Here is a 26940-nt window from a genome sequence, read left to right as displayed (position 1 = left end):
CTCTCTCTCTCTCTCTCTCTCTCTCTCTCTCTCTCTCTCTCTCTCTCTCTCTCTCTCTCTCTCGTGCTCAAGAGGCTAGACCAGCTTCCTTTATCCTCCTTTCCACGAGAATCGAATTCTCTCGGTGAGTATCTTATTTGCGGCAGCTCGCCATAATTTTCAATTGCGCAAATTAACATTCCCGTTCTGCGCGTTTCCGTGAAGCGCAATAAATAAGGAGGGGGCCAAGTGAGTAGTAAATATAAATCAGGAGTGATTGGATGTAACCGGGAGGCGTTATGTGTCCCCAGTGTCCCGTGTGTGGGATCGTCCGCGGGTCTTTTCTACGACCAGACGAGAAAGAGAAGGAGAAGGAGAGAGATACACGCAACCGCGTACACGTAACTTCGCGTAGCAATCGCGAAACTACTATCCACGTGCTAGCGCAAAAGGGGTTATCCACCTCCTGCTTCTAGTGTAGATTACAGTGACAGTGTAGATTACAGTAACGTGAGATCTCTCGGCTCACTGGAAATTCGCTCGACAACACGTATTTTCTCTACGTATTGTCGCAGCGATTGATATCTGGCGCGAACGCATCGATTGCATCACTATCCTTATCTATCCACTTTACCCTCGCTGTGGCAGACGATGACGACGACGACGACGACGTACTCGCCCGGCGACGAAATGTCTCGATACTTTAGAGCACCACGTTAGACATAAGTACGAGCAATGCACCGTATCTCATAGAGTCGCGTTTCTCACGCCGCGTTTCTCATTCTGTTATTTAAATTTCTTGCCACACGGGAAAAAATAATTTTGCTCTTTTAGCAAAATCGTCGTTGCTACTGCATATTCGTAGTAATATCAAAAAAATTTAGTTGATGTAACTAATTTTACAAATTATTCGTTATCAGAGCAGAAGTTTCGTTGTCAAGATAGAACAAATTTGTTGAGTGTATTTGTCCTAAGAATCACGTTAATTTGCTATTGATGCAAAATAATGTATCCTTAGCGAATTTATTTGCTATCGGAGCTGCAACTGCTTATATAAATCCATCATGGTTCTTATAGCAAAATAATTTGTGGATTCAGCAAATTATATGCAACAAATAGTGATTAGTACTCTTAGCAAATCTTTTTGCTGTCCATATAATAATAAAAAGATTTTACTAGACCAGCAGAAAATTTGCTGGGTCAGCAAATTATTTTTCTCCATGCCGTCTCCACCATTCATCCTCTTAATATTGAACAATAAATTCAAGCCCTCCTAATATTGAGCAACGCGTACGTATAGTCACTATGTATGTGTATATATAAATGACAATAGATGATAGAAAAAATTCAGGTAAGCACAGCACATTTCGATCCTTTATTTTCCGCTAATTTTTTTACTTTTTTCTCTATTTCTCTCTTCGGTATTTATAACGATAAAATTTCGCGAGGACTTGGGCTATCGCGCTCACTAATGTCAATTAAACCACAAAGGTTTTGCCACTTATTTTTGCATCTGTAGCTGACACAAAATACCTTTTATTTCGAAAGGCGTGTAACTCGGAAACCACTGACATTTCGGCGTCTTCGCCGAGAAAACTCGAGCCAAAGTTCGGCGGTCTATTTTAAAATCGCCTTATATTTCGGAATGATTTCTACCACCGACTTCAACTATATCCGCTTTTATGCCAAACGAGTTCACGGGCTCGCCAGTTCGGTTTTCGGCAGCTCGGCGGGTCGCGAATATTCCAACGGCGAATATCCGCGAATGATCTTTTTCAAGCACACGCGCTCTACGTTCCCTTTTTTCTCTCGCTCGTACACAGGTGTGCACTCGTGAGAGGCACAGGTGTAGGCCGGATATCGATTATGCAATCTCGTGGTCGAGCGGGGAGCCGTGGCACGTATACGCCGTAATGCACGGCTACGAGCGTCCCTTCGCCCACCCGCGAGCCTCCCTCGCGAGCCACCAGCGTGCGCATAAAATGGCTCAAGCCCGCCCCGTGAAGCACTTCTGACGTTAATTGTTGTCTTACTACCGGCGCGTCGCGCACGAACAGTCGCTTGTCACGACGCACACATATCACTTTTCAGATTTTTACGAGAACGGTCGGCGCACCGCTCGTCACCACCTATCGAAATTTCTTTAGAAAACTTCATTCAGCCCGCGCGCCATCGTTTGATTCGCGCCGAAGGCAGAAGCTCAATTATTTCTTTTCAATTTTTTCTTTATGAAAAGAAATTGGGGGTATGCTATGAGAAATCTCGAGAAAACTGACTGATGAAATATGCTTGATTCTATCGCCTCACGAGGCTACTCTACATCAAAAAGTTATCGAGAATAAGAAAGATTTAGGCCCGTATCAATAGTCGTTACTTGAAACTCCTTCCAAGTGAGATGCTCAGATTTGAGTTCAGAGTTAGATGAAAGTGTTCCAGTTGAATCGGACGTAATATATATATATGTATCATGATATATGTACATCATATAATTCAACTAAGAAGAATTTGGATCCAAACTAAGAATTTGAATTTGGAATAAAAATCTGAGTACCTCATATGAGACAAGTTTTAAGTAATGATTATTAATACGCGTCTTAGGTTCATATCAATAGTCGTTACTTGAAATTTCTCTCAAGTGAAATACTCAGATTTGAATTCACAGTTCAATGAAAGTGTTTCAGTTGAATTGGACATATAATACCACATATATCGTGTAATTCAAAAATCCTGACTGAAAAATTTTGGTCTAACTCTGAATAAAAATCCGAATAAATATCATCTTACATGAGACACGTGGCAACTATTGATATGGTTCTCAATCACTCCATTAACAACGGAAATAACGAGAGTAATCGAGTTAAGTGCCTCACTCTCGTTCGTGCTGAAAACGGTCTGTTTAAATCCGCATAATTACAAAGATTCTTTTCTCCCGAGAAAAGAAAAATCTCGGAATAAAGAGTTGTTACCGCGCGTAATAAAGCGCAAGGATACGTGGGTAAGCGGAGGGTTTGACGCGGAGGAGATTTTTTAGAGGGTTAACGTGCCTCTGGTGTTACTAAAGCATACAGCAACCTCATTACGGCGCGCAGTGTACCGCTCCAATAGCAAAAGAGCTTTTACTTTCAATGGTTAATGAGTAATGACACGCCGAATATAGAGGACTGATCGATAATCACTACTAGCCGCGGCTATTCGCGCGCACGTCGCAATGTTTATCGCCTGTCGTTGCCTCTTTCGCGTGCAATTTTTAGGAGCACCCGGGAACGATCGTCCGTTCGGTGGTCACTTAAGTGTGCGAATGTTCTCTCAAAATTCAATTGGCACAAGGCGTCGGGCACTTGGTGGTATTAGCGGTAGAAACATCCAATAACAAATTGGTTAATTGCACATTAATTACCGCACTAGCTTGTGTAAGCCGGCGTTATAAAATTGCTGTATCTCAGTAATTTACGTATAAAGCATAATCCCCTCTCCAAATTGTACACGTAACAAGCTAAATATACAGTCAATAGAGAGTCATTGGAATGAGTTAAAGAATATACTCGTCGTGAATTGTATTTATTTACCGCATCTTTGGTAAATTTAAGTCCGTACCAATTAATAATTGTCTTTTAAAACTTGTCTCACGTGAAACACTCAGATTTGAATTCAAAATTAGATCTAATTCTTTCAGGTAAATCGTATGATATGATATGTATTATATGTTTTTAATCGTGATACAAACTGACAAATTCATTTAACTCTAAATTTGAATATAAAAATCTTATTTTGAAACAAATTTCAAGTAACGATTATTAATACAAATCTTTAAGTCGTACTTATAAACCTTATAATCGTTATTTGAAATTTGTCTTAGGTGAGATGCTCACATTTGAATTTAGAGTTAAATATGAGATTTTTAGCTGAATTGCGATTCAGTATTGCAAATGTAATATCGCATGTATTATATGATCAAAATAAAAGACTTAAATCTGACTATAAATCCAGATCTGAGTACTTCATATAGAAGGAGTTTCAAAAAATGATGTGAGTACGAGCCTTGGAGTTAGATGTTAGTTTTTTAACTGAATCGCGATTACAAATCTAATGCCACATATATTACAAATAAAAACTCAAATTCAAATAAAAATTCAAATCTGCCTCTACATTATCTATATTCAGACTCGAGTATCTCACGTGACAGAAGTTTCACGGAACGACTATTAATAACACGGATCTTCCATTTCAATTTTGTTGATGACAAAATAGAAGAAAAAAAGTACCATGATTTTCCTCCGCTCTGTTAGTACCATTAATAGAAGTCGAGAGTCTAAATCACTTCGGTTTAGGTGTCGACATTGCAATAACTCCAATTGTCGCGATCACAGCGGTGCATCCGTTGGCTCGACCGCGCTTTTCTCTATGTGGATATAATAATATTGATATCAATAACGATATATTACTAATGGTGTTAACATTGCCATTATTAATTTGGATAATCGCTATTCCCTACGAAAGGTGTTTCCTTTCCTCTTGATAAATATTTACTGTTTGGCGATGCTTCAATAACGTCGACAAAATTGCATTTTGACGGCCTGAAGAGCCGACAGCTTGGGGGGGAATTTAATTTTCGCGTTGTAACGCGCGCACACTTTCGTAAGGCTACTTTCGTGCGATCCTTGGAGCAGAGGCTATCGAAAGGGAATGGACAAGCTACAGTTAACGGCTTATGCGTTGTTCCGATGTGGATTAGACCGTCTTAGTTTGACCGAACTTCACCGATAACTCAATCTGAATTACTAATCCGCGGCTGAAGTTGGCGCGAGTTCCACGTTAGACCTGGTCAGTGCGAGCAAAGCTCCAACAGGAAGAATCAAAGCAAGGTGCAATTTCGATACAAGCTGCATCGAAACGAAACGTTCAGTTAGGGAATAATCCAGTCTTATTAAAAATGGAAACACACACACACATACATATATATATCTGCGTAAAGCATAATTAAAATATCGAGTCGTTCCACAGCCGAACCGTTCGACCTGGCTTTCTCGAATATTTCGCTGCTTTTGTTGCTCGGTATTAAGAAAAATTAGGTCGTTGTAAAGCGAGCATCGGCCGGCTGCTGTTGCGACACGGCCGTGTAATACATGATTCATACGCAGCATCCAAATGTTTAATACCAAAGTTCGACTGCACTGCGGCGAGGGGCGGGAATTAAAAGTTTAATGACGTGTAAAAAGAGCGCCTGCATTTATTAAGCCGCATCGTTAATACGCCGGCCAAAAAGGGTTCGTCGGCCAGAAAACATGCAAAGTAATGTCCAACAAAGCGTGAATAATTACCATCAAGCCGATGAATACGTAATGCGCTCCTGTATTAATTATCATAGATAATTAACACCGTAGGTGAAAACCACGCCTGACGCTCATAGACAATTAATGGCGATAGACAATTAACGATCGACCTTCATCGATACCTTCTTTTAAACTCGGCGAGGCATCGGCCACACCGGCCGCGCTTGCGCCGCGTCGAAATAAATGTACTGCCGAATGGCCAGTAATCAACGATCGATCGGCAATGCCGTTTCTGCGAATCGCTTCTGCGGACGTTAGTGATATTTACAGGCGGCCCCGTATCCTTCGTCGTAATCCCTCTCCTTTGAATCGATTCCGAGACGACGTCAGCTGCCTATAGCCTTTGATTTAGTTGATTTGCATAGATTTACCCTCGATGTCAAAGTACGATGATGCGCGCAATGATAACGTTGCTGTAAACCGATACAATGCCGTTCCCTCTTTTTCTGGTTTGACACACGTCTCTTTGTAGAGAAAAAGGGAGAAAGAGTGTGTGTTATCCATATTTCTTGACTTTTTTAAAGCCGAGTCGTCACAAGTGCAGGGGAGAAGGTGGCAACCACTTTTCTTTTGTTTTGGACGAAGAACCCAATATTAAATGTAATAATTTCATCAAAAACTGTCAGACGTGTCAACAAATATATCTGCTATAATATATTCACAATTATTAGACAAAGAATAAACTGCCCAAAGAGCGAAAAATTTTTTTCAACGTAGTGCAAGAAATGGGATCTTCGAAAATTAAGTAATGATATGAAACAGGCGTAAAAAGAAATAAAGAAGCTTACTTTTTGTTATTATAAAGCTGTTGATGTTAAAAACAAATTTTTTATTGAATTTCTTTAAATGTGAAATTCATAAGTTAAAAGTGAAAATAAAAAATTTATCCTAGGAAAATCCAGAGAATTAAGCTCAATAATTTAAATCATGTAGAAGTCATTTAAATCTTTAAGAAGCAGCAAATAAAAACATCATTTTCATATCCAACTTTATCTAACGAATCCAATGAATTTCAAAATAGGAAGAATATTTTCAAATAGCTAACTCTGAGATTTTGAAGTTTCATCTTATTACTCTAATAAACATACTGCAGTTAATATGACAGATTTATTGATTAAGGCAGCAAGAACATTTTGGAGTCTTATCTTATGAAAAGTTTTAACAAAAAGAAAACAAAGTAGTTTCTCTTATCATTATAAACAACATGGCACTGACACCTCAAACTCTTTTATCTCATAAAGATTGTGATTATAACGGTTGTGTTTATTTCAGTTATCAATAGATCGCAGCAATTTAAGAAATCAGAGCTTCGTCTTACCATCTTCCCTCCTAATAACGATATCAACAACGACAACTTAGAAAAGAGTCGAACCGCCTCGCGGCGGTTGTGTCTTCCTATCTAAGTGAATAAATAAACTATCGATTATCCGTGTGACGCCGTGATTTCGCGTTATTTAAAAATTCACACTGTATTAACGACATCGATAACTCGACGAAGCGAATACACCGCGAGGAAGCCTTCCTCCCTGCCGGCGCGCCGTCTGTTCGTCCATCCGTCCGTCTGTTCGCGTGTGTCGTTGTCGGAATCGGCGCTCGATCTCGCCGTTAGTCGCGTTCGATCGCGCTCAATCGTATCCAGGAAAAAAGAGAGCGGGATAAAGCATTAGTATGGCGTATAGCGGTGGACCAGGTGGAGGGTAGGTACGCGGGGAGGGGGAGGAGGGTGGCATAAGTACGGCGGGACGCGCCGAGTAGAGCCATCTCTCGCGCGCGCGTCATCGGGAGGACTGAACAGAAAAATCAAAGGAAGGGGCGATTACATCGGATTCGCGTTACCGGGCGTAACAGTACGGCTGTAATCTCATCTAGGCACTCAGCTCGTAGCGACGGTTTTTATCCTATTACGTCACATGAATAAACTAAAGACTGTGTGGAGCCCGCAATGTAGCCCGGGGAGCGCATCGCGCCGTCGGGGAGGGACTTGTTCTCGTTCGATATGGTTTGGTTTTGACCTCGGAGAAGTCCGCGCGGAAGGATCGGTCGCGATCGAGGAGTGAAGAAGAAGGTCGACAGGCACAACGAGGGGGAGACCCGCAGCGGAGGGCGGAGGAGCGAAACGAGGCTCAACGGTGATTGATATTGTTTAGGTACTCGCTACTTCAGCGAGAGCTTTATGATCGCTCTCGGGAAACAAGCGTCTTCTAACTCGGCATAACGCCCCCATCTGATGCGATTTAGCCACCCTCTTTCCGGGCTATCGGAATACGGAGCCTCTGCGGCTCGGGGGGTCTCTTGAATGAGCCTGAGACGCGAGAGATGCGATTCCGCGTGTCCTTCTTTATTCGTTATCGAGCTGCCAGGATGGCGCGTGCGATACCTGAGAGGCGATGATGTATTCGCTATTATATGTTCGACGTCCGCATGACTCATTGATCGGCATCGACGCTTGTCTCGTTAATAATCGATCGGATTATTATTAACGAATAAACGAATATCTTATACATTCGCGGGAATTGAAATATTGACCGGACGGCGCGCGAAAGACGTGACTACTAGTGGCGTTGTATCAATTTCAGTGAACGAAATCCGTTTAGTACGTGCCGAGACACTGATCCGTTATAAATAAGATATAATGAGGATAATACTGTAATGAGACAGCGGAGGAGACAGTACATCTGCGACGCGCTCATCGAAAATATCTTCTACGAGTGTCTACGTGTCGCCTGCGCGCATACACAGCCACGCGAAAGCCGATAAATCCTCGCTAATTTCGTTATATCCTGTTTGTATCATTCTCGGTAAGATGTGATTCTTACACGACTCGAAACGATCGACTGCCGATAACTACGTGAGATAACTACGTCGAGCCGCTTCTCGCGATAGACCAAACACGCACTACATGGGACTGTTGTCGCGCAATTTCTCGAAAATTGCGAATCTGGCAGTTGAAACAAGGAGAATTTCAACGTCGAGCTTCCATACTCGCGTCGCAGCCGCTGAACATCGAAGACGCCTCGGCGAATCTACTTTGGAGAGCGTTGCCAGGCGACAAGATCTCTGTGTTCTCTCAATTATATCTGAGCGAACTTACCTGGACAGTTAATGAGTCTCAATCTCGAGAGAACAAAGAAAGCCGCGATAAACAATAATAGCAACAGCCTTGTCGAGGTCTCGCGTTGGATAACAACAGACCGATCGAAGTAACACAGAGATGTAATTTAAGGTGAAGTTAATTCGAACATCGCGCGATCTTTCCGTCGCAAATCGATTCGCGCAATTCTCAAAAATCACTCGCTCCTCGAGCGCCTCGCTGTCATACGTGACATTTCCGTTAATGATGTTCCATGCGACCTTGATAGAAAAACGGCGCTCGATAACGAAGCACACACATTCTCTCTAAATGCAGCGTTTCGCAGAATGGCGGGATATGATTTAAATGAAACCTTGAGACGTTTAATTTTAACCGCATCGCGAATCGAAAGTTATTTTTATTGAGCTACTCGCCGGACAGATTCTATCGTTATGGATATTTCCTCGAGCGTTTTCACTTTTGCGACCGACTGCGCTTCTACGACTGGCCGGCGATGTAATTTTATGTAATCCAATTGTCGCGCGATTTATTGTTATATTCACAATCGTATAGAGCCGGCGAAAATAGTAGTCCAAACACAATTATTATTCTTGGCTCGCTTCGATCGGTCCGATTTGCGGGGAAGAATTGATATCATTTTCTGATAAGTTCGCTACGTATTGATATCGCAATCGACATGATTTTCTGATAAACTCGTTGATATGTCGGACCAGCGTATGTAATTCATATTCGGAAACTCATCTCTCTATACATATCTCATCTCTCATCACATATTGCGAAGATGTCAATCCTTTTCTTTGCATTATTGTTACTTCCTGAACTGACAATCGGAGTTTCTCCTGCAGTTATATTCCTTTGACAAGAGCGCGCTTGTGTCTTCTGAAGCCTCGCCTGGCACGGCCGAGTTGCATCCTCATCAATGCGATTATACGTCGTCTTTCGCGATTTCCTCGGAGCTCTTCCACGGTGAGAAATCCAGCGATACCGATTTCGATGTGCACAGAACATCTGTGTCTTATCTAACCGCCGAGTCCATCAGCTGGCGGATATTCCGCTTAAAACGGTGGCTACGGCGAACAGGTAGAATTATAATTATTGTACACGAATCACAGAGAGCACATATCGTGACACATTCTCCGACTGCTTGATTGAAGCAACCCGATTGAAGTGTCCCCGATAAACGTTCTGTATTTTTCAGCGGCTAACATCGCGCCGCAGAAACGAGCATCGATTATACGATTATCCGAAATTTTGAGCTACACCGAGCTTAACCGTGTCTTCGCCGGTGTAAGGGTGCTTTAACTGTCATGAATATTGAGCCGATGTTTTACGTATCCTTCACATAGATCTAAAGCTGCGGTTGCGACAAGACACATACAGCTCTGTCGCCGATAAAAAGGGATATTTCTCCGTAACGTGTCCTGCTGGAATCTCTGGAGAGTATCCATTTGCAGCCACGGCAGAATAAGCTTCTTTATTTGCACAGAAGGGCACGACGCCGCGCTTGTTCCCCGTCAAATCCACTCCGCTTAATTGTTAATGAAGGGATGCGTGAAAAGAGTAGAACTAATCGCGACGAAAGACCCATGAAGTATCCGCCCGAGCTAATCGCTTTCGCGTTCTACTGTTTTGCGCTGGAATTGGAACTTTGAGCAAGCGCTGCTACTGCTGGAAGAGATATTATACTTCATTTGCTTCGGTTTCATTAGTCTATTAGCTCCTATTGTACGGGTTTATCCGCAGCATGAATTTCTTTGAGCTTCTTCTTGCCCTTAACCGCGTTGAAATAAAGATAGCTGGGTGAATACATAAGCGCGGTCGTGGAATATGTCTCTGTGCATGTATTTTCATGTGTGCTCTCTAATTAACGTTACACGTTACAATTCCCACAACTGGGGCAATACGTAGTTCCGGAGCGTTATCCAATCTTCGACGAAGTGCTTCAACGGTGCCCAAAATGTCGTCGACACGAAATGCATGCGCAGCGAGTAAAAGTGACGTCCTTAGGAATAACTATTTCCATCAGCTAAATGCAATTCGATGTCTGAAGAAACGATTTTCCAGATCCCTCCGAAAGCGATGACTTATAAATATAATCGCAACTTGGAAGAAATATTGATCTTTCCATGAATAAAGGAGCATGAGCTCTCACACATATTCTTGATACTGTGTCCGCAGTTATATTTATAGGTGTATTAGCACTAAAATTGAATGTCTGCATGTCGTCCATAAGTACAAGAAATATGAGCGTGCCGACGCGGTCAAGTGTCGCGGGCAATGAAAACGAATGAAGAGAAACTCCAGCGACGTTCCTCTCGCGCGGTACCTTTCGACTCTTGCAAACAAAGACAAGATAGATTGCACTTTTAACATGTCAGAATATCGCGACAAATACCGTGACCGATGCTCCACGGTCAATATCAGGCGAAAACCTGATAAACCGTTAGATCCCACAAGCATGAAAGCGACGGCACATATTCACTGAAACGTTTGTCGCGGTGGTTTGTCGTCGTGAAATTACTGGATAGGTCAATTGGCTATAGTCATGGAAGAATGATCCAACCCATAAGTACATGAAGTACATTAAGTACATGAAATACGCTTAAGTACATGAAGTACGCTTAAGTAAGGAGAAAAGTGAAGATAAAAATTTGACATATGATCTGAAAAGCCTAGATAGTACTGAAGTTCTTCGCAATCTCGTTCAAGAAATCAAGCATAACCAATTTTTTTCTCTTTAAGGATTGACAAAGCTTAACCATTAAAAAAGACGCAATTAGTAGAAAATAGTGCAGAAAAGAAAAACTGTTTCTTTAATTAATTTTTGACGCCCATAAGGCTCTAATCTTTTTTTATTTTATATTGAAAGACATGGACTATCCATTGGTAGAAAAAAAGAAAAAATTAAAAATTATAATTTTGTGGATTGGGTCGTTTTTGCATAACTACGGCCTATTGGTATAATTCGAGTCGCCTAGTCTAGTTTACCGGAAAGGCAGGATATACAATCGATGCGAATAGAACTGGTAGCTAGGTCCTACGTATTCGTATACACACTGGAATATTGAACATGTTGTGGAATATATAATCACTGAGAAACTAAAGATTTTTTTTTCAGCCAAGTAATGTCTAATAATTAATATCTACTGTTTCATTGGCAACTCATGTTATGTCCAGGATGTTATATCATGCCAATCGCGTTAGATAACAATGCCAACTCACAGTTCGCAAAACCTATCACCTATCCTTGAATATTGGCCGCTGTGAGAGCTGCTCGTTTAAAATAAAGCCTTAAATTCGGCGACACATTCTCATCCTTGCTGGCGTGACACGCGTAGAAGGTTTCGAGGGAGGGAGGAGAATGAAATCGCTGGACAGAAGCGAAGAACAAATTCTACTAACGTCGAACACACCGTCGCAACGTATACAAGCGCAGCCAAAAATCCTAAGGTCTCACAGTCTCTCGGGGTAGATCGCGTAGGGTCTCTCGTGGGATTCAACAACGGCTATTCTCGGGATATCGAGCGATACGACGGGCCCCGATGAAGCGGCGTCGTAGGGGATAATGTGGCATCACTCACCGTGGTGTTGGGCATGCATCGTCTCGGCGGCGGCATCGGATCCGGCGCGGCGCGATAAGGCGGCGGCGAATACCTCCCCGAGGGGAAGCAGCCCGGGGCGGCGATCGGCGTCCCGTGGAGCCCCTTGCTCCCCATCATCTTGTCCGGTGAGTACATCATCGTGCGAGCCGCGAAGCCTATCCCGACTTAGGTCCGCAACAGCTCTCGGATCGGGCAGCCTCAGACGGAACGGTAAGCGAGGTACCAGCAGCGACCGCTGCGCCCTTTGCTTCCGGGCCGTGTTCGCATCTGTGTGACTGAACCCGTGTGTCCTGGTAGACAGTAGCAGCGATTCAAAGTGTGTTCACCGTTCACCGCGGACGTGCCACAGGGGGGACAAGTAGAGTCGGTGGTAGCAAAGTCGCGCACGTCCAGGCCGAACGTCGGGGTAAGACCGCGACGATCCGCGTGGATCACCTCGATATGTAGTGGCACCCACACAGGCGTACACTGTCTGTCAAGTCCGGGCCACGAAGTCAGTTTATCAGCACAGCGACGGACGCTGAAGACCCGCGGTCCCGCATCCTCGATCCGTCGTCGAGCGTCAGAGTTACCGATTGAACATCGTTCGCGTGAACCGTCAACAGTCCACAGAACGACGTCGAGCGCGCGCGCACACACACTTATGGGGGTGTATAGCGCGCGACGAGCAACAACGTTTCGCGTACTCGATCGCGTACTCGCGGCACCTTCCAATCCGCAAATGATATCGGAATCGATTGCACACTGCACAGTTTCACCGGCGTCCTACACCTACGGCTGAACGTTCCGCGCGCGGCCGAACAGAGGGCCGGGTTGACTCGGCAGATCGAGAAGACGATCCTGCGAGCTAGACCAAGTCACCAGATTCGTGTCCCACGAGGCACTCGGTTTACGGGTGACACTGGCAGAGGGAAAGGGAAGAAATACCGGCTCGCTCCTGCCATACGCAAGGGGTGGCTCGCGCGGGGCAGTACGCGGACTCTTGTCCCGAAGCTCTGCACTTTTTGGCGCTGACTGGCCGGTGAGGAGCGCTCCGCGGATGAACTCTTCCAGGGGGATGGCGGGAGTGGTGTCCGATCAACGAGAGAGAAAGAGAGAGAGAGAGAGAGAAAGAGAGGGAGAGAGAAGGGGGAGAGAGGGAGAACGAGAGCGCGCGCAAGTGGGGGTGCAGCGGGGGTTGGTGATCCTGGACGATGCGGCAGCGTGGCGCGCGCCCACGACGAGAGGGTTCGTTCGCTACGGGGTGAGTCGACAGCCAGCGGAACGGAGAGCTTCGCCGTACAGGGGCGGAGCTTTGCGCGGTCACGCTTGCGCCTCTAATCTCATGCACGTCGGCCATCTTTGCCCTTGCTTTCAGGCCTCGCATGGGTGTCGCTAACCGCGACCACCCGTTTGTCCATCCTTCCCCGAGCGAGCTTGTGTGGGTGTGTAGAAGTTCCTATGTACCCCCCCGTCCTTCGTGAGACTGCGTGTGTTTGTGTGTATGTGTGTGTGTCTGGATCCCTTCACCCTTCTACGTCTACCTTCGCCCGCCGCCCTCGCGCGCGCTCGATCCTCTTTACACCCTCTCTCTATATCTCTAGTTCAACTAGGTCTATCTCCCTCTCTTTTACCGTCTCTGTCTCGCGACGTAGATCTCTATAGCCTCTTCCGGCGCGTCTTTCTCCTCCATAGCGAATATCAGCTATTTTACTTGTTCCCACCCACCCTCGCGCGCTCTCGGTCATACGCAAATGTCGTAAGCCGCGTTATCGTTGCGTCTTAGCGACGTATAAATACTTGTGCACGTGCTGCACGCTTCTCGCACGATCTTTCTCCTCGGGATAATGAATCCCCGTCGCTCTTTTCCTCTTCTTCTCTCTCTCTCTCTCTCCCCTTCCCTCCCTCTCTCTCTCTCTCTCTCTGTCTTTTTTTCTCACCCGTCCTTCCTACCTTGCCTTTGCGAGCGCGCTTACGCGCGCTCTTTTGGCGCCTGTTGGTCTTCATCTCAATCTATTTCTCCACCATCACTGCGGGGTCGTTCGAACTTCATCCCCGTGTGTCTCGCCGTCGCGCGCGCGTCACTCCGGGAACAGCCGGTGCTTTCGTTTTACTTACTTCTCGTATCGTACATCGCACCCCCGTGAGCTCAAGCAAAAGCCGCTGTCACGGCGCCTTCGTTGCTGACGAATTGGTAACGCCACTTATCGCGATCTTGCGCGGTGACTTTGTATCTCGCGAAAAAGACTCGCCTCGAATCTGACGTTATCTGTCGCTGAAGATGAGCGATAGACGTAATCAACGTTCAGGTCGTGATCATCGCGTGCGTACGAAATCTGTTGGAAATGTTAACACGATGACACTTTAGCTTTAAGTATGATCGATGCTCTCATTAATCCAACGTTCGTAACATTGGCAGGTTAATCAACGCGTCCTTAGAGCACACGTTCCTTACGTATATTTGATAATTCTTGCACGAGAAGTAAAAATGCTCGAACTGTTACTCTTTGAGCGAATGATATTGTTTACGAGTCTTCCACTGTCATTATTAATGCGTCTAGTGCAGCGCATCATTAGAGCACACTATGAAGGAGAGGATAACACATCAATAAATACCAATCCATATAATAATTTAGTAATGATCTACACGTGTACAGAGAATTATAACGTTTCTAGCAGTACAAGGGAAACATTATTTAATATTATCGGCACATGTATATACGTATATATATATATATATTTAAAGCAGAAATACTGTTACCACGCATGAAAGGATACACGATATTTCATCGATTCTTACTTATACCACTTAGGCATTGAGTTTCATCGAGTTAACGCGATGCTAATGATATGACAGATACTGTATGGATGGTTTGGCGATAAAATATTGGGACTTGTACAGAGAAATTCGCCCCATCTTCGAAATCAATGTTACGGCTCCGCACGAGCGCTTATGGCGACGAGCGTGGAGAACAACGCTGCAAACCGTAATACGCGCAACAACGTACTAATTACGTTAAAAATAGGTATCCCGCGCGTATGCAGTTGGCATTATAATTATACATTCCGTTCAATTCGCCCAGCCCTTCGAAATATTCAAGTCACGCACAAGCATTACACTGTCATTAAAGCAGCCTTGAGGCTCACATGTGTTGTACTTGAAACTGTAATTAAAAGGAACAAAAGGGTATGAGCGCCATTTACTTTACATTTTAATACGTCGATGTTTTTGCTGCTACTTTCCTGCTTTTCGCGACGATCGAATATCCGCTCGAAAATCCGCGAGGGAAGACGCGACAACGGAAGTGCGCGGCTCTCGCGACAGAAGGAACGTAGTTATTGTCGTGTACGCAGTTATTGTCGTATACGCGTCGCATAGTTAAATCACCCCGTCGCTGTGGATAATCGCAAAGTGTGTTGGTACGCTCGCCTTTAATATTGATTGGAAAATTTTGTTTAACGATCATATGTCATACGCAGAAATTTGAACAACCAAATCACCGCGGTAAAGTGCAGACTTGTGTGAGCTATTTTATAGTAAATTTTTAACGTACCATGGACCCTCCGTATAACCCGAGTCCCCTCTGTTAGTCCCGCAAGGCTTCGAGATTTCGGTCGATCGAATAAACGAATAAAGCCGTTTCGTGCTATATATGATCCTCCGCCAATGCCAATGAAACTGACCCGTGCAAGGATTGACCCTTTCTTCCATATACATAATACATCACATCCTATGGCTTATTTAGCTCCCTGATCGTCGTTGAAAAAAAAAAAAGAAGAAAAAGAGAAAGGAATGACAGCCCACTTTGTTACGATCCCTTATTAATACGACGTCGACGTGGCGTCAAGCGGAAATATAGTCGAGGAGAGAGGCGCGGATTCGCAATTATGTCTATGGAAAACCCAAAGCGAACGCGCGCACCACAGTCCCGCCTCGGACTCAATCTGTCCGCCACGACACGAGCCGCTGCAATTGATCCGTCCCGTCGGTTAGTAATATCCGTTATTTCGGCGGATCGATTCTCGCGATAATCCTCGCGTGGCCGGCGTCGCGGAAGGCGGAAGGATGAAAACGCGCGGTCCAGGTCAACGCTACCGCCGCACTTCCTCCCCCTTCCCCTCCTCCCTCCCCCGCAGTGTATCGCGGCGATGCATCCCGAGGCCAACCCTGTTATAGGGAAAATAGGAAGGACAGAGCCAGGACGGTAAGAGGTGGAACGGATGTCGGAAACACCGGAGGATGCGGACGGGAGAATCGTGGGCAGGCAAGGCAGGTAGGGCGGAGGGACACTGCGAGTTTGGCGGCAGTCGTTTTCCGAGGGATGTTGGGCGGAAGGTTCCCGCGGGGCCTGTGTTATCGCCTCGGCAGGATGACCAGCCCGCGGTATCAAATATTAAACCTACTTGCACCGGCAGCCTATCCTCGACAAGATATCCAAACCGTCCCCCGCACACCGCGCGACCAACCGGCCGCCCTAACCTACCACATACCTACCACATCGCCGCACCGGCTACCATCAAAACCTACGCCTAGCACTACGTCTCTATCTCTCCATTTGCCGTGCCGTGCTTACGTTGTTTGTTCGTATAACGCCGGATATTCGTAGCGAGACGCACAATTCGCCCGGCGAGCACGCGCGCGCGCGCTCGGCCATTCCATATACCGAAGGAACTCGGGGAAAAATTGTTTTCTGACGATGCTGAGATGGTACAGACAGACAGACAGAGACAGAGAGAGAGAGAGAAAGAGAAAGAAAGAGAAAAAAAGAGAAAGAGCCAGATGTCTGCGCCGGTTATCGATATACATCAGGGATGAGTGGCGAAGTATCGTAATGAAAAAAAAAAGAGAAAAAGAAAAAAGGAACAAATTAATTACGAGAAAAATGTTGCTGTGTTAGTTATGCATAAAAACACAGAAATGATGTACTCGGCGTACAACACCGCGTCCGCTTAATGGTTAACATACGCATTTGCGCACAATACGTTGCTATATACGTATATATATTTTTGCCAGGCGTAATAACAGCTTGATTAATATTTCGGGCGTGTAATCGCGTTTTGTACCGAGATTTAAAGTAGACTTTTTAATAACTGCATCTGGCAATTCTTGCCGGACAATACAGTCGTTCTATATCGTAGGTATGCGTTTCGGAAAATTTCAGAGATTAATGATCGAACGATTACTTCAGTAAGTGCTGAGAAACTTTTATCATAAAAAATTCAGCGTTACAATAGCGAGCGTGATAAGTGTAAAAAGTAAAGTTACCCGGACATTCTATTTAATTCTGGGCATCCTGGTTGTTTTGGTCTTTAAATTCACTGAAGGTATACATTCTGTGTTGAAAGTTTCAACATTCGTACTTAGAAACCGAAACAGCAAAAGTGTCCAAGATTAAGTATATATTAAGCCATTGATATTTCTACTTTATGTAGTTTTAGATATTCTTGGTTTTGGTTTATAAATACGAACATTTAAACTTCCAACATAAAATACATGTATTGAATGTATACGTATATTCTCTGTTGAAAGTTTCAGCATACTTAATGATCAAAACAATAGGAACTTCCAGAGAATGTGTGCTTTTACCTGTTTTGGTTGCAAATTGTCAAACTCGAGAATTCGAGAAAAATGAGGGCAAAAACTACCGTGACGCGACAGAGATATGACGGATGGAATTTTATTTATTCATTTCGTTTAATTATATTAAACTGCTCCGTCCACGAGGATAGGTCGAGCCCTCTGCCATTAATTATCCCACAATCGTCGCGTTCCCGAGGTAATATTTTCCGTTCGGTCTCTTCGATCCCTACAATATTAAAAACTTTACAAATCACCGTGGCTGAGATCCACGGTTAAATCCACCATCCTAGATCGTAGATTACAGCAATTGTGGCGGAGAGATAGGAACGCGAAAGAGTGTGCGCCAGAGAGACGGTGGCGGCAGCGGCGTTGGAGGTGGTGGCGGTGGCGGCGGCGGTGGCGGTGGCGGTGGCGGTGGCGGCGATGCCGAGGGTGGAAATACGAAGGAAGAGTCTGGCTGTTCGAAACACGAAAAGAATCCACGGGAGGAAACGCGCGGATCGTGGGGAGTCCAAATACATGGCGAGAGAAAACATAGGGCCACGTTTCGCCATACAATACACATACATGTACGCGCGCGACCTTACGCGTGTGTGGTTTTCTTCGGGATACAGCCGCGCCGCTTTCGCATACACGTACGCACAACTACACGGGCGATGGCGCACACACACGGTCCACGTACACACCCGCGCCCGGCCACACCGACGCATAGATTGCATACTTATGTCGGCACTGTGCACATAAAGTTAGGGGGGGCGCGCTCTCCTTCGCTGCCGCACAAGAATAAGAAACACGGTAGCATACATAAACAAGAAGGTTGGGGATGCAGCAATTTAAAACGTACCCCGGAATTCCTCCCAACGGGGTCGTAGAGCGGCCCTCTGTATTACGAATTCCTCCCCGCCCTGCCGGTGTCCTCCTGCATCTTACTGGGAATTTCGGTCGTATAAAGTGGTACTATGGGCGCGAGAAGCCGTGTATTAGCGGATATATCTGTCCGACGATCGCTACCTGAGGCGCCCGGGATCGTGGATTTCGATGACGTGTAATCGGTCGTATGCGGGGGTGTTTCCGCGCGCGCGAATGCGAGAAGTTAAATTTACTCGGAGAAAGCCGGCCGCATTCACGCGGATGGCTCCGAGTAAATTTAACTTCCCTCACGGGCGCGAGGATCGCGTGATCGTCAAATTTTGCGATTATTTTCGCGCGCCCATGAATTCTCGACACCTCCAGCCGCTCGATCCTCCTCGTTGGTCCCGCGTGTCCCACGTGGACGCGTGTTATTTTCCCGCGAGAAACGGAAGGGACTCGCGCTCTCGCTGGGAAACACGCCGGACGGGTCTTTAAATTCGCGAATCCGCGTGTCCCGTTAACAAATTTTCCCGTGCCACTCCCCGATGATATCCTGCAGGTCACTCGCACATGCACGCACGCACGCACGCACGAACGCCGCAAGGGTGGGCCTTAATCATAGCTCTCGTAAAATTCGGCCGAACAATGCCGGCGTACGAATCCTTTCACGGTAATACCTATTATGGAGATCAGCGCCGGCAACGCGCGGATAAGTCAAATAACGTTAACAATGGAGAATTTCAAGTTACTTCAGCGTTGTGAATCGAGCGATTGAGTGTTTGAACGGCGGTGTCGCCTCGGGCGGCTGTGTTTGCAGACATAAGGGATTCGAGCCAGGGTCTCCGGGCGAGCCGGGGGAGTTCAATTGGTGGCGGCAATCCTAGTAATGTACCCGTGGGGCTGTGTCAAAGTGCTTTCTGCAAGAGCACGACGTTGCATTCTGCATTCTACACCTTCGTTCTTCGGCAGAACGGGGATGGCGGGGCGCGAGCACGAAGCGAACGGCGGGCTCCTCTCCTCGGAATATCCATTCGTCCTTCATCTTTCGGCTTATCGGCGAGATAACAAAGATACCTGCGGGAGATGAATAATTGAGGGGAGTTGACAAATCGTGAATATTTGAGAGCCGGAACAGAAATTCGCCGGCACGTGGAAACGAGCCTCCTCGGATACGAGTGGCTGTGAAATGTGCGACGGGATGTATATGTATTGTTTATACAGATGACTACGTGAATCGACCGCGGTATGGCTCCACGTGACTTATGACTGATTCACATAAGAGCGTTACTTGGTAAAAAATGTCATAAGCGTGAAAAACTGACGCATTACCGGGTGAGTTTTTAGGAAGCCAGAGTTACGCCGAGAATATACATTTTTGACTTAAAGAAAAGAAAAATGAAGGGAGGGGAAGGAAGAACAGGAAGAGATTGTATCATGCATAAGTTAAAAGTATCCGAATGCCTGGACACTAATAACACGGCACCTAACTTTCTTGAACGTTCTTATTGTTTTGGTCCTTAAGTACGAATATTTAAACTTTCGGTATGGAATACATGTACGCATATGTTGAATATATACATAGATTCTACGTTGAAGGTATAAATACTCATATTTGTATAAAAACAAAGCGATCAGAATGACCAGAGTTAGGTATTAATGTTATTAGTATCCAGGCAGGTTTTATCTTATGTATTGAGAAAGAAATACTTGAAAATTTATTTGTGCATGAAAAAAAGGGTATAGTGCACATAACCAGAAATATTTAGTCGTAGGTAGCATAGTTGTCTTTGGGTGATAGTAATATGTGTAGTTGATTATGACTCAGTTACTTTGATATCAATCTAGTTGTGCGTAATCTGTTTGTGACAACCAGAAATCACTTGGGATGACGTTTACCATGCACTGAGAAAAAGTACTTGAAAATTGATGTGAGATATATAAAGTTTATCCACAGAGAAAGAAATTTTACACTTTAACACAGAAATAAACTTTATACCCCACAAATAAATTTTAAGTTTTTTTTTTCAGTATGGATACACTCTGGTTGAAGCAACCAGAGATATAATCACCGTTGCAACAGCAGTAAGCTCAGCAGCACTCAGCAATAGCTACGTGATCGCAGCGACCACATAATTAGTTGTTCCATATTTTACTATCGAATTTGCATGGCAAAGCCAGATTTATGTGTAGACCAATCATAATGTTTTTTTTTTCGTGTTGGATATGAAATTTATTTCTATGAAACAAAATTGATTTTCACAAAATAACCTTTATGTCCAGCCAATAAATTCTCAAGTATTTTTTTCCTTTACGCGCGACGTACGATTAACCGAGATACTGACTCAGCGCGAAGTTTCCCTTATTGCGCAGCAGGATCCGACTGATCGCGAACGGGCCTCTTTATAGTCCGACGAGGACCGTATTAAAAGTGGAGGACGCGGGTCCGCAATTGCCATTCTTACTCCGCTAAAAGATTACCCGCGCGCCGCTGCCAACGTTAATGGCGCCGCGCGAAATCCGGCAATTTAATTGAATGTCGGTAGCGCGCCGCCGCCGCCAGCTGGCATACATTTTAATTCTGCAGACGCGGCCTGAATAGGCCTTCGGTCTTTTCGCACCTCCACACCCGGGGACTTAACTTTAAAAACCGACGGCTAAATAATGTATATCACGGCGGCGAGAGCGGGCGGTAAAACAGTTATAAAAACACCGGCAACTACGTTAGAATCAATTATTTAAGATGTACAGCTCCGTAAAGAGAGAGTAGACCAGTCGTAAAGGGGGCGGAAGAAAGTAGTGCTCCTAGGATGGGTCTGACGGAGGCGGCGGGGCGGGAGAGAGACAGGAAAGGCGGAAGCTACCGCGGGAGTTATAAAGGTTGCAGTTAAAAGTTCCTTGAATTATCAAGGGATTGACTAACCGGAGACACAGCTGACGGCTATTTTGAAATGGCGACGCGACGAAATTTCAATTTCGCGATATCCGCCGTCCGCGGCCAAAAATATGCTGCTTCTAACTGCCGGCGTTCCGTTCTAATTCTCCCGGACAATCGATCCTCAAACGACCCCCGGTCGGCTTCATTATTTATCTCATCTGCCCGGTTTGTCTGCGTTTCGTTTATGCTTTTGGCGGAGACGAGAGGAAGTACAGCTTGTTTTGGGAAAATGCAAGCATATTTATTGTTATATTTCCAAGCTATAATATAAAATACTTAGAAGAGAGAAAGAAAGAGAGAGAAAGAGAGAGAAGAGAACGTTGATATGCCTTCATTATTGCAATTGTGAAACACAATCTATAATGTATGCTTTGCTCGGACAGAAGAAATTTCGTTGCAAGAATCTTAATGTAGTAGTCTAAATCTCGTTGTAACATGTGGATATCTAAAAGCATAGCTATCAGTAGATATATATTTAGTTATGAGACCGATGTAGCAGCAACAGTAACAAACTTTTGATTTTGCAGCAGCGAATATTTAATTACTGTAACAGACACATCATCAGCAAATCACAATTAGCTGCGGCAGTGAAATCTTTTAGTTTTCTCCGTGCGTTGCATCGTTTCCTATCTTGTTAGTAAGAGGAGTCGGGAAATATCATGTAGTCTTGCTGGCTCGGCTTCATTGACATCGGATCGCGTTCGCACATGAACGCCAATTTGTCGAGATCGGCCGAGGTAATGAAGAAGTTCGGCTCGGACGAATTGTAGCGGTCGTGGATGAATCTCGGCAAATTATTCGAAAGAACGTATATCTTTCGAGACATATTGTCGACAGCCAGGTCTTGAGGGAATACCAACGTCTGGTTGTTCTGCGCCACCAATTCTGCAAAGGATAATCATGCGTGATGCGTTAATTGCGAACTCACGAACCACGCAGTCGCATCTGAATTATTCGTTGCTCACTTAACTTGACTGCGGTACTTTTGATCGTTGCTAAATACGCCGAAGAATTATATTTAACGAATCATAACTAACAAGAAGAAATCGCAAGTATTATTACTTGATAATATTTGCATAAAAGTGCACTTCAGAGACATCTCTGATGAGATTCACGAACTACATCTTTATGAAGCGCTGCGACGTTGTAATTGCATTCGGTCGAATGATGTGAATGACACGGGCTTTTAGCAACTTATTGAACATCCGCAGTGCTAATTGAGTATTTTCGAAATATATAATGCCACAAAAGGGCAATAAATGATTTCGCCCGCTAACCAGGTGCAGCAGCATACGAGCGAAGCTCATGAATACTTGATCGCGTAATACTTACTGAATGTTTCCGGAGTTAATTCGGTTTTGGTATCCCAGCATGCAATGCCGTTTCTGTTCACCTGAGTGAAATAGTCAATACACGTTTCCGGGTCGATGACGGAGGACGGCCCTTGAGTCAGCGGCCCTTTGTTACCAACAACATGGAAATTGTGGTACTCGTCAGACTTCTTCAGCGTGTCGTCCTGCAGGACGTCCGTGGACACAGAGAACTCCGTGATGCCGGACATCGCGTGAAAGTAAAGCGTTCTATAACCATCCGAACGGATCGGCGACAGAGACAGTCCAAAGATACCGTCGGACCACTGGAAGTTGTAGCCGCTGATATTGTAATCACCTGTCAACAAATCGCGAAGTCGGAATGTGTGAAACAACGAAACGATTTTAGTGGAAGGAAATTTGACTCGAACCGCGAAAGCACTAGGCGGCACTATTATCGAACTTCTATTCTTAAAATCGACATTACTATGCAGCGGGTCGAAGTGGAAGAAGTGATGATTAATACGCCAGGAGTCATTCTTCTCCCAGCTGTACACCACTATCCCATATTCGGTCAAGTCGCTCATGTACGCGTACGCTTTGTCGCACTGTCCAGGTGGCACGTCGACCACGAGGTCAGCGATGAAAGTATCGGGCTTCACGTCCGTGTTCTTCAGAGTATATTTGCGGATAATCTGCAACAGGTGCATATAATTGCGCCAATGATCTTAACGAGTTTGCACTGAAAAAAATGTGCTTGTAACTATAATCACATAGAGAAATAATTACTGTAAATCATAGTGAAGAAAAACATCTTTTTCTATCGAATTCTACCATAATGTTAGTGATAGCAACCTCATATGCATGTCACTACTACCATTTTCTCATGTTGGAACAACCAAACAATACAGTTGAGGCTAAAAGTAACTATAATTCTTGTTAAATTAACCATTTCTTCTGTCAATGCGCGAACCGGCAGAAAACTGGCGACTATGCAGTCACAAAGGTGGTCGTGCGTAAAGTTCGAGACGATACCATATTTGTTTTCAAGTCGATCACGATGAGCCTCATCGGTCGCACAACTTTCGCATCCCCTAGAATATCGTCCACTCCTGTATCGAGGCCCCACATGCGATCGCAGGCATCGATTCTAACACGGAAGATGCTCACGAGGCCATCGGGCGAATGGATGTCGTTAGTCTTCAGATCGGGGTATGGTTCCAAGGTCGGGCTGGCTATGAATTAAATATAATTAGAAATTATATACTGATGATGAGACAAACTCGCATTCCCGAGAGATCCCTCAGAGATATTCATCTCCGACATAATACCCGTTTTCTAACATACACGTTACAAGTCTCGTTAAAATGGAAAATTTTCAACGATATTTTCCCATGAATTATTTATGTTGCTTACACGAGTTGTCGTTCAACGAGAAGCTGGCCAAGGTAGCTAAAACGCCTTTTTTCCAACGCGGCACAGTGACAAACATTTTTTTGTGCCAAACGGCCAAACCCAATGGCATGTTATTCTCCGGGATATAATCGCCGGATGCTATGAACCCGTTTTGGATGATGCCATTTGGGAGTTTGTATTCGACCTGCTTCCACGAGTAAACGGTGTCGAAGGTGTGGCCACTTGCCACGGTCAGACATGCCAGTAACTGGAGTAAGTAGAACATATCTGTAAGACGAAAATCGATATTCTTGGTTATGAACGGTTACGATGACGGTTGTCATCACAATTCTATACTGCAAAATGTTATAACATAAAATATTACACATAACACAGACACTTGTAACCAACCATTGAAATTGAAAAAATATTCGACGAAAATTATCATATAAAAGCTATTTGAACTTGGTACTATATTATAGAAGTGGGTAAATGATTCTTCATTATACACGCTAGTACTGTGTTTCCAAACGATTAAGCAAGACCCCTCTAATTTTACGGTCTAAAAATTATACAAATATTCAACAAAGATAGCCATGAACCAATCATGAAAACGAAACAAGAAAACATATAATACACTTTAACATGGCCTAAATGTCTAATGATATAGAAGTAACTAAAATTTTTCAGTCACACGCGACACATTCATGATTACATATTCGTACATCACAATTGCTGATTGTGTTTGTGTATATGTTGACAAAACGACAAAGATATATTAAATATTACTTCCCTTTTCATGCATAATTTTATATTTTATGCTACAAACGTTTTTGAATCATGATTGATATATTATTGAAGTTTTTTTGAGTAATCAACAATCATGATGCATGTCGACATTAGTGATTGAAAAATCCTTGTTGCTATTGTGCCAGTTTATGTTGCTAATTATATTTCCATTGTATATTTGGATATAAAAAGAATACTCTAAATTTTGAATGCAATCGAGCTGAATTATTTAACTATTTTTTTATTATTTTTTTATTAATATTAAGAGATATTAGCCGGTCTCGAGAGAATTATTTCTATTATTAATATAGAAATATGCAGATGATTTTTACAGATTTTCCGGCAAATACGCGGAAATACTTCGCTTACATTTTTAAATCTAATCTTCTTAAGCTCTCGAAGAAAGAGAGAGAGAGAGAGAGAGAGAGAGAGAGAGAGAGAGAAAACGTTTCTTGCTTCCCGCACGTTTGAACACAAATTGCCAAGTTCTAAGAAATATTTGCGCTAGTTATTATGCTCATAAAATTAATTATATTTCTTCTAACTTTTTATATCGTTTAGTTACCAAACGACACCGAGGAAATTGCATTTTAGGAAAAAATACCATCACATTGAAGGTCATACAAAGTCTATTTCTTGTGTCCAACGTAACGTAACCGGAATTATGCAATCACTGAATATTTATATTAATTATAACGATCACTTCGATTTTCTCGATGCAATAGTTCACAACAATAAAGAAAATAAATGACACCCATGTCTAAGGACGTAAGTTAAAGTCATTAATTGCTGTAAATATGACATTGTTCAATAATTATATTTATATGATGTTAGTTTCTAATCTTTTAACACAAGTTCTTTAACAAATGCTATATACCAAGCAAGTATTAATAATTATTACTTCCACTGTATAAATATTAATGCGGAGAAAGTCTCGAGGTTCGAGCTTTAATTCACAAGGGCAAATTCCCATTGCTCCAAATATACGCAAGGAGAAGATCTTAATTCAAGATTAGTGTGTGAAACACTCACTGTTTAAACTGGTAGAATGGCCTGTTCCAGGACGGTACAAAACTGAATGACGATATAACACACCGTGTTGCGGGCTTTTATACACGATACATCCTTCCAAGTATGTGTCGGTGTGTCTGTGATCAAAATCATGCAAATCCGGTATCGGATAAAACATTCACGCGAAACACCACCAACAGAAAAAAAGTCCACATGCGGTACCTACGTGGTCACACACGAGATATTTGATAATAATAATTGATATGCCTTAGATTTTTAAAAACAAAAAAATAACGGACATCCAAACGTCGAAGTCTGAACAATGTAAATACGCGTAAGCCATAACTGATTTTTCACACAAAATATTCCAGAAAATTTCGTAAAATATGTTATGGCGAATTTCATGTCATTTTTCGACAAACGGTAACAATAGCAGGTATATAGCTTCATTAGTACTGTGAAGTCTGGAACGGTTTGCGGAAGTTCTCTCGGTTTGCGGAAGTGCTTTCAATATAGCCTGCGATGCATGACAATCGTACACACGTCTATTCGTTGAATAATTGCGCTTAAACATAATAGCAGTAACGTACATCTTGTCTATTAATACACGTATGTAAACCATCGTGTGAACAATCGCTTTCTTTTCACATTTCAATCGTTTTCTGTGTGAAAACTTTGTTATATAAAAATTTCGTCGTAGTGTGACGTATCTTGTTAGACATCACTTAAATCATTTGTAAAACGTCGAGTAAGCATTTGAATAAAAAGAACGCATGAATGTTTCCGCGAAAGCTCTCTCACAAGAAAACCCACAATATATAGCGATAGTTTATTGTTTTACTTATCAAATGCTTATTCTCGGCATCGTTATCGCGCATTATAAAACATTACGAACACCATGTATTAAAAATGATATTCAGTGTATAGATAACGCGTTATTAACGATATAAACTATCCTATAAATAACGTTATTACTAAACATTCGTAATAAATACGACTTTAAAATAAAAAATTTTTTTACATAAAATATATGTCATAATGGCTTCTGACTGTTTTTATTAAGTTAATATGATAAAGACACTAAAT

General features: G+C 43.6%; 3 protein-coding genes across 4 annotated transcripts in view; 1 reads left to right on the top strand and 2 right to left on the bottom strand.

Annotated features, from left to right (window-relative positions):
* LOC116846678 (inhibitory POU protein) overlaps positions 1 to 12554 on the bottom strand; it is a 57303-nt gene extending 44749 nt beyond the window's left edge. For both annotated transcript variants that reach the window (XM_032820841.1, XM_032820842.1), the window contains exon 1: positions 11982 to 12554. In XM_032820841.1, the coding sequence (XP_032676732.1) occupies positions 11982 to 12140 (159 nt within the window). In that variant the 5' untranslated portion in view covers positions 12141 to 12554. The remainder of the gene's footprint in view (positions 1 to 11981) is intronic.
* Positions 1 to 26940, top strand: part of LOC116846673 (beta-galactosidase) — a 140962-nt gene that overhangs the window by 73467 nt on the left and 40555 nt on the right. The window lies entirely within an intron of this gene.
* On the bottom strand, positions 21575 to 26047 carry LOC116846677 (protein yellow-like). Its single transcript, XM_032820840.1, has 6 exons — positions 25876 to 26047; positions 24076 to 24342; positions 23695 to 23894; positions 23147 to 23354; positions 22682 to 23017; positions 21575 to 22234 (listed from the first exon to the last, which is right to left on the bottom strand). Exons 1-6 carry the CDS (start codon positions 26030 to 26032, stop codon positions 21984 to 21986), a joined length of 1419 nt encoding a protein of 472 aa, XP_032676731.1. The 5' UTR covers positions 26033 to 26047; the 3' UTR covers positions 21575 to 21983.

This window comes from Odontomachus brunneus, unplaced genomic scaffold (assembly GCF_010583005.1).
Source record: "Odontomachus brunneus isolate Ranch 3 - 2012 unplaced genomic scaffold, Obru_v1 Obru_scaffold_066, whole genome shotgun sequence".
NCBI classification, from domain to species: domain Eukaryota; kingdom Metazoa; phylum Arthropoda; class Insecta; order Hymenoptera; family Formicidae; genus Odontomachus; species Odontomachus brunneus.
Note: the sequence above shows the minus strand (reverse complement) of the source record. Positions and strands in the feature narration are given on the sequence as shown.